Here is an 11,250-nt window from a genome sequence, read left to right as displayed (position 1 = left end):
CACGCCCTGGGAGGGGATGCAGGTAGGAGCGCCCGGGAGTAGGTGTCCTCTGGTCTGTGCCAGCCAGTGGCCGCTGTGTGAAGACAACAGGGCAGGGAGAAACAGGATGACTACACAGGCACCTGTCTCCCCCTGGATGGGCTGGGCCTGAATGGCCACTCTCCAGCCTTCTTCTTTTTCCAGGGATGAAGAGCCTAAGAGGTAACAGGGAGACTCCCTTACAGGGGAGGACCCCATTTTAATAAGCTCAAAATATTCAGGTTAAAGGAAGAATAAAGATATGTGCTGACCCAAAACCATAACTCATCAACTTACCCAAACCAATGAGACAAGTTTTCTTTTCTTCATCACTTTCTCTAGATGGGAAAAGAGAGGAAACCTGGTAGAAGGGGAGGGAGGGGCAGTAAAGTAGTCCTCAAACTGAGAAGGCACTTTGAGACTAGAAAATGGGGCATATGACTCTGTACAGTTTACACATTTTTAAAAAATTTGTTATGTTTATTTATTTATTTTTTGAGAGAGAGTTAGTGAGCGAGCTGGGGAGGGGCAGAGAGAGAGGGAGAGAAAATCTCAGGCAGGCTCCGCACTGTCAGCACAGAGCCTTACGTGGGGCTCAAACTCACAAACTGTGAGATTATGATCTGAGCTGAAATCAACAGTTGGACACAACCAGCTGAGCCATGCAGGTGTCCCTACAGAGAGTTTTATTTAGGATAACTTACTGACAGGGGAATTAGGTGGGTGACCATCCAGGCACCGAGGAAGCTAGTTTTCACAAAGTCTGGACCTTAGCCCACAGATTTTATAGAGTGAAGGGACACACAGAAGAGTAGTGTAAGGAGATCAAAGGGTCTGTGCACACGTCAAAGAGCTTGCGTGCACCAAACTGGCAGCTACACTTTAGTTAGATCTTGTGGTGCCATCTGTACCTCAGGAAGGAAAAAGACTATGTTATCTCTAACAAATTTACAGAAGACCAAAGCAAGCCTTCTTGTGTTCTGGCCTTGCTAGGCATTTTTAAGGTATGTATATTAATCTCCAAGGGGTTGGAAACACATAGCCCCAAAGAAGGACATGAACAAGATAGAGGGCCAAAGATAGAGTCAGTATTGTCAGTACTGTCACAGAACCTAACAGATTTCAAAGAGAGAGAATGTAATTTCCAAGAAATCCAGAGCAAGGGATCACCTAAGTATCAATGTGGCACAGCATTCCATCCATTCCATGTGAAGGACCTCAACCCTCTGAATTTGTGAGGCTGGAAGCCTCATATAGACAGAACATGTTTCACAGAGCCTCCCTCAGCCTTGTTCCCATGGTCCAGGAAGCTGGATCCTGTCATTGCTACCATACTCATCTAGATATTGAGCACTGCAAGAAATGTGGGACATTCAGGCTGTAGACCTGCAGGCTATGGGTATAGACCAAGTCCTGTGTAGACTGGAGAGAAGGCACTTGATGGGTAATTTATAGACATGTACACAGGAATAATAACCCTCAACTTGCAGGACTATTTTGAGCCTTGAATGAGCATGGTGTCTGGTCACAGTAGGTGTTTAATCATGAAAGTTGTACTGTTGTTATCACTTGAGAGTGTTCTGGCTGCAGCACTGTCAACCACAGGATGAAAAGCAAGGTTGACTGAACTCATCCAATTGGCTGTGTGTGCATTCTTCTTTTTTAACAAAATTCATTTTGCAGTATTATAAAATATAGCATGCACAGAGTATATAAGACATACATAACTGCATAATAAAATCACAAAGCAAAGCATGATGCAATTACTATCATGTAATTCCTACCCAGATTAAAAAATAGATATTGTCGGGGCGCCTGGGTGGCTCAGTCGGTTAAGCAGCCAGCTTCGGCTCAGGTCATGATCTCACGGTTCATGGGTTTGAGCCCTGCACTGGGATCTGTGCTGACAGCTAGCTCAGAGCCTGGAGTCTGCTTCGGATTCTGTGTCTCCCTCTCTCTCTGACCCTTCCCTGCTCACATTGTCTCTCTCTCTTTCTCTCTCTCTCTCAAAAACAAATAAAAGACATAAAAAAAAAAAGATATTGTCAGCACTCATAAGTTCTCACCTGTATTCCACAGGTTCTTTCCAGATCATGCACCTCCCCAACTCACAAAAGGTGACCACTATCCATTCATGGAAATGGCTTTTTTGTTTAATTAATTAATTGCTTTATTATATATATCCCCATATAACTTATTCGATTCCCCAATATTATTCTTTTGTCTATGTTTAAGTGTTATATAAATGGACATATTTATCCTTTTATGTCTTGCTTCTTTTATGCATCATAGTTGTTAGATTCAACCACATTGGTTTTGTAGCAGTGGTGTACCTATTTTTATGGCTATATACCAGCTCTTTATAGAAATATGCTTCATTTTGCTATCTATTCTTCTATAGATAGACATTTAGGTGTTTTTTAGGTTGGGGTAATTACTGGCAATGTTGCCATACACATTCTTGTATATGCCTTTTGGTGACATGAGCTGTAGGGTACAGGAATTCCTGGATCACAAGATATGTATATATCTACTTTAATAGGCCTTACCTAACATTTTTCCTAAGTGGTTGCACCAACCTACTCCCTCATCCACAATGTACAAGTCACCATTACTGCACAGCTTCATGGACAGATGGTATTGGTCATCTCTGAATGCTAGTCAATCTGTTAGGTGTGCAGTTGTATTTAATTGTGGTTTTAGTTTGCATTTTCCTGACTATTAAGGAGGTTGGAGAGCCTTTCATTGTTTATTGTCCATCTGGATTCCTCTTTTGTAAAGTTCCCGTTTATCTCTTTGGCTCATTATTTAAAATGGGCTTTCTGTCTTCTTTCTTAATGAATTTTATCCAAATGGATACTTGATTATCTCAAATAGCATTTATTGAGGGGTGTCCTGGAACTCACAAGAGTTGATTCTTAAAATTTCAGGGGTTTTGTGAGAATATTTTTAACGTGTGCATAGCTTGAAGTAAGCCATGCTGGGAGTATTTGCGCCATGGATGGATATTGACAAATGCTACAAAAAAAATGCTGAGGGCACACCCTCACCTTCAGTTCTCAGTCTATCAACTACTACAACAGTGGAAAAGACCATCTCTTCTGCACTGCCCCGGCTTCATCTCTGTCATATATCCTGCCCACATCCATGTGGATTTACTTCTGTGCTATGTCTTCTGTATCATTCTTTCCTTTATCTATCCCCATGTCAATACCATGCTGCCTTATGAACTGTAGTTTTATAAAACAAGTCTTGATATCTGGTAAAGTAGGTCCTCTTACCTCCTAAGAGTATCTTGCTCATTCCTGGCTCTTAATATTTAAAATTTAGAACCAGCTTACCTAGTTTCTTATTATTTCTTATTCTTACCTAGTTTCTTATTTCTTGTTGAAATCTGTCATTTACCTTTGGCTACAGTGTTTCTTGCCTTGCAGAACTTTTTTTTTTTTAATCAAAAACAAGTTTATCAGCCTTTTTCTTTATAGATTACAGGATTTATGTCATAAGATTAAAATGTAGCTCAGGTTTTAATATTCTCTAGTGTTTTATTCTACCATTTAATGATTTCTTTAATGACTAAAATCCAAAATTTAAAACTTTTGATTTGCCTGGAGTTTATATTATAATAAAGTATGGAGCTGGCATCCAACTTTCTTCTTTTATGTTTTTCCCAAGATGGCTAAACTATGATCACAGTAACAATGAACAATCTGTCTTTCCCTAATGATTTTAAATGCCACCATTATCATCAACAAAATTCCTGTAAGTATTTGTTTTATCCTTGGACTGTCTCTTTTGTTTCATCACCTGTTTATAATACCATTGTTCCATAGAAATACCGTGTTAGCCACAAATGCAGCCACATTTAATTTAAAATATTCTAGTAGTCTCATTAAAAAAGTAAAAGAATGATGTGAAATTATTTTTAATATTTTACTTAATCTACTATAGCCATTGTATCATTTATTTTTATTTTTAATGTTATTTATTTTTGAGAAAGAGAGAGAGAGAGAGAGCAGGGGAGGGGCAGAGAGAAAGGGAGACACAGAATCTGAAGCAGGTTCCAGGCTCTGAGCTGTCAGCACAGAGCCTGATGCGGGGCTGGAACTCACAAACTATGAGATCATGACCTGAGCTGAAGTCAGATCCTTAACTGGGCCACCGAGGCACCCCACCATTGTATCATTTCCACACGAAATCAATATATAAAGGCAATTACATTTATATTCTTTTTTTTCATATAAAGTCTTCAATATATGTAGTTTAGTCTTACAACACATACCAGGTGGGATTAGCCATATTTCAAGTGTAATGAGCCACACGTGGCTAGTGGCTACCTTACTAGACAGCTGACGTCAATATTTTTGTTAAGTCAGGTTTACAGTAGCCTTAGCTGTTTGGGCTAAGTTAGTCCTCCTCGTGGGGTCTGGCCCTTTGAGGTTTGGTTCAATGAGGCGCCTTTCATTCATTGGTTGGAACTCCAGCATCTTTTAGCTCCATGTGACTTTGGGGACTATTTGGCTTACTGATATACAGTATTTTTGTGTTTATTATTCTTTACATAGTTTGCAATTTTGGTTTGGGTTTTCTCTTCGACCAACAATTGTTGCAGAGATTTTTAAAAATTTCGAGAGGGTGGAGTTTTATCTTTCAGCTTTCTGGTTCTATTATTACTTCTTACATTGCATTATAAATAAAGTTATACTATACTTTTTGAAAATTATTGAAGTGTCCTTTGTAGCCCAGTCAAGTCACTGTGATTATACCATTAACTTCTATAAACAAGGTGGTTATTCACTTTTTAGAGTATAAATTGTTGGTTGACTTTGAGTAAATGTTAACAATTTGAGCATACAAAGTAATTTTTAAATTTATAAAAATGCAATATGTATGTATAAGTGTGCATGTGTGTTTTTTGTGGGTGCCAGTGTAGAGTGCATCTTAAAAATAAGACTTAGTGCAAAAAGGGTGTGAAAGCCACTAGCCTAGATGACCTCAAGGGCCATCTAGAATGTGTGAAATGTAAATAAAAATTCCTGAAGACCTTATGTGACCCCTGAGTGGAGATGATATCAAAGGATACCTAAAATATACTTTTGTCTCACTTTCTGCTCCTGTTCTTTCCCCCCACCATACAATATGCTAATTAAAAAACCATCTAGATTACACGGATCCAGGCCTTGTGTTACACCAGTCTGTTATCAACAAGTGAGAGCACATTAAACCGTTTTTAATTGGTCTTAGGAAAAGCAAAGGTGAAATGAAAATTTAATTCCCCCGGCCCTTTGTTCAAAAGGCATTTTTCCATCTGCATTGTAAGAACACATTTTAACTAGCTTGAATTTCACCATTTGGCCATGCATTTGTGATCTTTGTTCACAATTTGGAAACAAACATTTTGATGAAGGAAATTGGACAATAGTGGAAATCTTGCCTGAGCAGAGCAAATTGCAATTATCAAATATGTTGCAGGATGACTGGTACCCTGCAGCTGGGGAGAGAAGACAAAAAAATGCCTTTCCCTAACATGCCCCTCTCCAGCCTGGCACAGTTTTGCCCTGCACAGAGAAAGAGAGCATTTTAGAGTGGAAGGTGCTTTAGTGCCAGGTGGTTTGGGGTTCAAATCCTGCCCCTGACCTTTTGTGGTAGGTCACTTAATTCCCCTGATCCTCAATTTATTCATCTGTAAAATGGGATAATAGTATCCTCCTTGTAGCTTCATGAGGATTGAAAGACATGAATAATGTGAAAATGCCTGGCACGCAATAGGGGCTCAGAGAATAACCAAGAGGAGCATTTCAAAGGAAGGGTCTGTGGCTGGGCTGAACACTTGCAGGGTTCCCAACCTGTTTCCTATTGAGGAGGAAGTGGGCAGGGCTGGGGACGCACGTATAGGCTACTGTTGCTGCAGGTGGTGGTGGAAGCAAGGCTCTTCCTGGACCTCCCTCACAGTTTCTCTGGGACAGCAAATCACCAGCGCCTTTTGCAGAAGGGTCCATTCAGGACTGACGTGTCGTTATGAAAGCCCCAAGAGTCCACACTTGCCCTGTGCGTCTTGTGGGGCAGCTTTAATGTCATAAGGCCATCGAGGTCATTTAGCTAAGCACGGTGCACTAATAAGGAAATGAGCTAGCCTTTTTATTTTTTACCATCCCCCCCAGCCCCCCGATAGTCAAAATCAAATATTCCCTGTGGCCCTCCGACCATGTTTGGATTGAGAAAACACAATCCCTGGGTCTCTATGTGCTTCATTCAGGAGTTCGTTCTACGGCACCTGTTGTGCTCCCAGAATTCCCTTCCTGTTAGGAGTGCAGACTCAGGGTTTGATAGATCTGGGCTAGTTTTTCAGTTTCTCCCTCACTCTTTGATCGTCTTGGCGAAGTATCTATCTGGACACTCCAGTTTCTTCATCTGTAAGATCATCACACTTCGGGGTGGTTCCTCCGATTCTTCAAGGCTGTTTGTAGCCAGGCCCTCGGGCTGGACACATACATGTGATCAATTGTCTTCCTTCAAGGCAGTGGTTCTCCACCTGGGATGATTTTTGTCCCCCTACAGGACATTTGTTGATGTCTGGAGGCAATTTGGCTGTAACTATTGGGGGGCAGGCATGTAGGAACTAAACACCTCACAGTTCACAGGACAGACAGCTTTCTCCTCCTCCGCCTCCATTACCTAGGATTTTGGAATTAGAAGCTGAAACGGATCCATTAGAGGTTTTCCTCTCTCTCTGAAGAGAGAGAAAATGTCCCGATTCTTAATGTCATTTTTACTTTGTGTCCCTGTTGGGAGTGGCCTTGATGTCCTGGTCGCAGTTCCCTCAGAAAGGATGCGCCTCCCATCAGGGGCATCCGGGAGCTTACGCGCGACCTTCTCATCCGTACACCTGCTGCGGGTTAAGGACTTCCCCAGGGCTCGCTGTGCGGAGGAGCACAACCGAGAGGCGGGGGTCGTGCTCCTCTGGTCCCTCCACAGAAAGGGTGGCTTTGGAAAAAGACAGGGCTTCTATGGAGCTCCTAGTAGCTGGCAACACTCCGAGGGTCGGAAGGCAAGGTGCCAAGAAGGCAACGGCTCCCCCAGGGCGGCGGGACCGACTGGCAGGCCATGGACGCGGGCACCCGGGCCCAGGCGCTCCCAGGCTGGCAGTGGCACAGCATCTGACGGGACAGTAGAGCAGGGAGAGGAAGTTGGTCGTTCCCAGCCTCAGCCCTGGACTGCGAGTCCGGGGAAGCACGCCAGCGTCTCTGGGGCCACGCCTGCCTGGAATGCGCTTCGGGACAGGTGGTGACAGCTGCCTCGGCGGTGGCCGCGTGGGCGGCGGGGGAGGCGGGGCCACCCCTTGCCCTGTGCTCCCGGGCCAAGATCTGATTTCGGGACCATGCCTGCGTGCTGAGTCAAACCTCGCCGCCCAGCACAGCGAGCGGAAGTTAATGATTAATCGGGGGCCACTCCGCCGCCAGCAGTTCTGGAGTGGGTGCTCCCGGAGGGTGGCTTGGGGCCCGCAAGCTGCAGGCAGCCCGGAGGGGGAGGGGAGGACCCCCTGGCGGGGCACGCCTGGGGCTGCGAGGAGAGGGGCCAGCGCCAGGGTGCTGCGGAACTCAGTCCCCGCAGGGGCACCAGGACCTCCTTCCTCTGCTCTCTCCCCGCCTCGCTCCTGCGCACACACACCCCAAACTCCACCCCCAGGCGCCTCCTGGGCCCCTGCGAGGTTGGGCTGCTCCAGGAAGTTTCCATAAAGCAGCAGAAATACTAAGTTACTTTTTTTCAGGTGAGTGCGAATGAGAAAGCCCTGGGCCGCCTCTGGTGAGTTGCAGCCCAGAACTGCGGGCTCTGCGGGGAGGAGGAAGGCAAGCTGACGAGGTCTCTGGGCCCGGTGGCGTGGCTTTCATCCCCATGGCTGCGCACAGGGACCCCAGCAGCGACTGCTCCTATGTCATCGATCATACCCATGTGTCCGAGTTCGAGGTGGCCACCTGGATCAAAATCACCCTCATCCTGGTGTACCTGGCCATCTTCGTGGTGGGCATCCTGGGGAACAGTGTCACCATTCGGGTCACCCAGGTGTTGCAGAAGAAAGGTTACTTGCAGAAGGAGGTGACGGATCACATGGTGAGCCTAGCTTGCTCGGACATCTTGGTCTTCCTCATCGGCATGCCCATGGAGTTCTACAGCATCATCTGGAACCCCCTGACCACGCCCAGCTATGCACTGTCCTGTAAGATTCACACTTTCCTCTTCGAGGCCTGCAGCTATGCCACGCTGCTGCACGTGCTGACGCTCAGCTTTGAGCGCTACGTGGCCATCTGCCACCCCTTCAGGTATAAGGCCGTGTCGGGGCCCTGCCAGGTGAAGCTGCTGATTGGCTTCGTCTGGGTCACCTCCGCCCTGGTGGCGTTGCCTCTGCTTTTTGCCATGGGGGTCGAGTACCCCCTGGTGAGCGTGCCCAATCACCGGGGGCTCCGGTGCAACCACTCCCGCACGCGGCACCACGAGCGGCCGGAGACGTCCAACATGTCCATCTGCACCAACCTTTCCAGCCGCTGGACTGTTTTCCAGTCCAGCATCTTCAGCGCCTTCAGCATCTACCTCGTGGTCCTGGTGTCCGTGGCCTTCATGTGCTGGAACATGATGCAGGTGCTCAGGAGGAGCAGCCAGGGCGCGCTGGCCGGGAAGGGCCTGCGGCCGCAGCTGAACAAAGCGGAGAGCGAGGAGAGCAAGACAGCCAGGAGGCAGACCATTATCTTCTTGAGTGAGTCCTTCGGGGGAGGGAGTCCTTGGGGGGGGGCGCTGGCCTCCCCCAACTCTCCGTGGTCCTTTTAGCCAGAAGTCCTGCCTTGCAAGTGTACACTTCCGTGTGCTGGGGTTGAAGAAGCATTGCTCAGAACCTCTCATGTTTCTTTCCTGTATTTTGGGGGCTTGGGGAAGGGTGAAAAGAACCTTAGACCAGAGGTCCGAGTCTGGGTCTGTTTCAGAACAGCAGTAATGTGACCTGGACAAGTCACAAAATACCTTGACTAAAGCACAGTTAAATACTAGAGAAAGGTGAGGTCAAATTAGGTAATGTGGGAGAGGTGAAAGTTCTCCGAGCAGGACTAGGTTCTGTGGAGATAAAAGGGAGCATTCTTCTCTAGCGTCTTTAGTCTTTACCCGGCAGAACCTTCCTTGGGCAACTGATTGTGTTCCCGTTTTCCTCCTCCTTGGGAGAAGGCAGCAGGCTGCCAGGAACACACACTATCCAGGCTGCAGTTACATTTCCCTGGAGAGATCTCCCCAAGTCTTATGAAACTGGGGCTGTCAGACACGCGGTCCTCAGAGTACTGCTCAGGTTTGTGCTGTGTTGGTTCTGTACCTTTATCAGAACAGAGAAATGTGGCAGGTATGGCCCGCCTGTTTGTCTGATCCAGAAAATCTGGTGTCACAGGTTCCTGGGACTTGGTTGATGATCCCAAATACTCAATCCCATCGCAGAGAAAGCTGTTTGTTTTCCAAACTTTCCTTCTGGTGCAGATATGTAAAGCCAGGCCCTTCTGTGTCAGCAGGGAAGGAACCTTTTCCAATGCAGCACATCAGGAAAAGGAATAAATCAAGGTGCTGTTTGTTTTGGTGTGGGAAACCTGAGTAACCGGTTCAAGGGTCAGGGGGTTGACCTGGAAGAAAATTTGAAGGCCCTTGATGAGGGATGGAAAGACCCTGGTCTTGTGGCAGCCCTGCCCTTGGCTCCTGTGTGTCTGTACTGCAGATCTGACTTTTCTGGGTCTGTGCAGAATGAGAGGGGAGAGTTTGCAAGTTTTGGATGCCTACTCTGTATCAGGGGCTGTGCTACGTGGTTTATATTTGCATTTCACAGAGGAGGAATTTGGGGCTAGAAGAGAGAAGATCTAGTTCAAATAACTAGATAGAACAGCTCTTACATTGCGACCTCGCTTCTCAGGGCTGGGAAATGAATGGCTCCCAGGGGCTTACGCAGGCGCATGTTGAAGGGAAAATGAAACAAAACAGGACTCGGACGAGGAAGGTGCTACCTAGATGAGGTTGATGTTGCTGCCTCCTAGGGCCAGCCTTTGTGGAAGTTGGAGTATTGAGTCTGTGGCAGGGGACTTGGGAAGAGCACCCAACCCACCTCAGTCTCTCACCCACCACCTGCTGCCCAGAGTATTCCAGGAAGGAATGGATATTAGATTGGCTTGAATATCCTTTGAAAGGCTAGTTCTCTCTTCCCTCATATGGCCTTAAGCATATCTTAAACTTTTAGTAGTAATTTTTTATACTATAGTGTGAATGAATCCTTCCACCTGCCCCCCTTTTTTTAAGTACAGTGCGCCACCTCTTACGCTAATTTAGGAACTAGGCGTTCATTTGACCAAGGAAAAAGAATCAGTTTATCCTTGTTCTCTGTTGGACCAATCACTATATTTTTAAATTATTATTTCTCTCAATAGTGGGTATTTTTTGTATTTCTCCCAATGGATATTGTTTCAAGTTGAAGTTAGGCTTCATTTTGTAGCATCAAATTGGAATACTGCAAACTTTTACTTAGAGACGAATAGGACCTTGGGGATCATCTCATCCAGTTAGCAATTGCCTGCAATGAGTTTGTTCCCCCTGCTGCTCTCATTCTTTCCTTCTAGTTCTCTCCTTCTTTCTTATAACAACTATGTATTAATCGCCCACTGCTTTCCCGGGCACAAAGATTGTTGACTGGCAATCAGGTGCTCAATGTGCAATCATGTCTTGGGGGAATTTACCATTTGTATTTAGCTCATTTCCTTTGCCGTGGGTTTTCAAAGTGCTTCTTGCAAATGTCCCCCTCTCCCAGTGAATTGCAAAGAGCTTTTAAAAATAGGAACCTCACTAATTAACTCAAGTTAGGATAAAATTAATGGAGTGAAGAGGAAGAAATCACGGCCTGCCTCCATCAGATTAATACAATGCAATTTACTTTGTAGGTTTCATAAAACTTAGGCTTTGGGGCATTTTTAACCCAGAACAACTGAATATATAAGTTGTTTACAAATCGCTGAATTTAGGATAGTGATTTAGCTGTCTTTTTAGCATTTCAGTTAACAGATGTATCAAATTAAAACAAATATTTGCTCATTTCAAACATATTTTGCATTTAATGTGAAATGTAAATGGCGACATAGCACAAGATGTCTTTGGAGCTCTTGAGGCAATAAAAAAAACAATTAAGGATTTTCCCCCCTCGTTGTTAAAAATGCTAACTTCTGCATA

The 11,250-nt window shown here is 45.4% G+C and overlaps 1 protein-coding gene across 1 annotated transcript; it reads left to right on the top strand.

Moving 5' to 3' along the window:
• The first annotated feature begins 7,804 nt into the window (after positions 1 to 7,804).
• GPR39 (G protein-coupled receptor 39) lies at positions 7,805 to 8,838 on the top strand. The gene has a single exon (XM_029933325.1). The coding sequence runs from the start codon at positions 7,912 to 7,914 to the stop codon at positions 8,836 to 8,838; it is 927 nt and encodes a 308-aa protein (XP_029789185.1). The 5' UTR covers positions 7,805 to 7,911.
• The last annotated feature ends 2,412 nt before the right edge of the window (positions 8,839 to 11,250 follow it).

The sequence above is a fragment of the Suricata suricatta genome, chromosome 3, assembly GCF_006229205.1.
Source record: "Suricata suricatta isolate VVHF042 chromosome 3, meerkat_22Aug2017_6uvM2_HiC, whole genome shotgun sequence".
NCBI lineage: Eukaryota > Metazoa > Chordata > Mammalia > Carnivora > Herpestidae > Suricata > Suricata suricatta.
The sequence above is the reverse complement of the archived record's forward strand: the minus strand, read 5'-3'. Positions and strand labels throughout refer to the sequence as shown.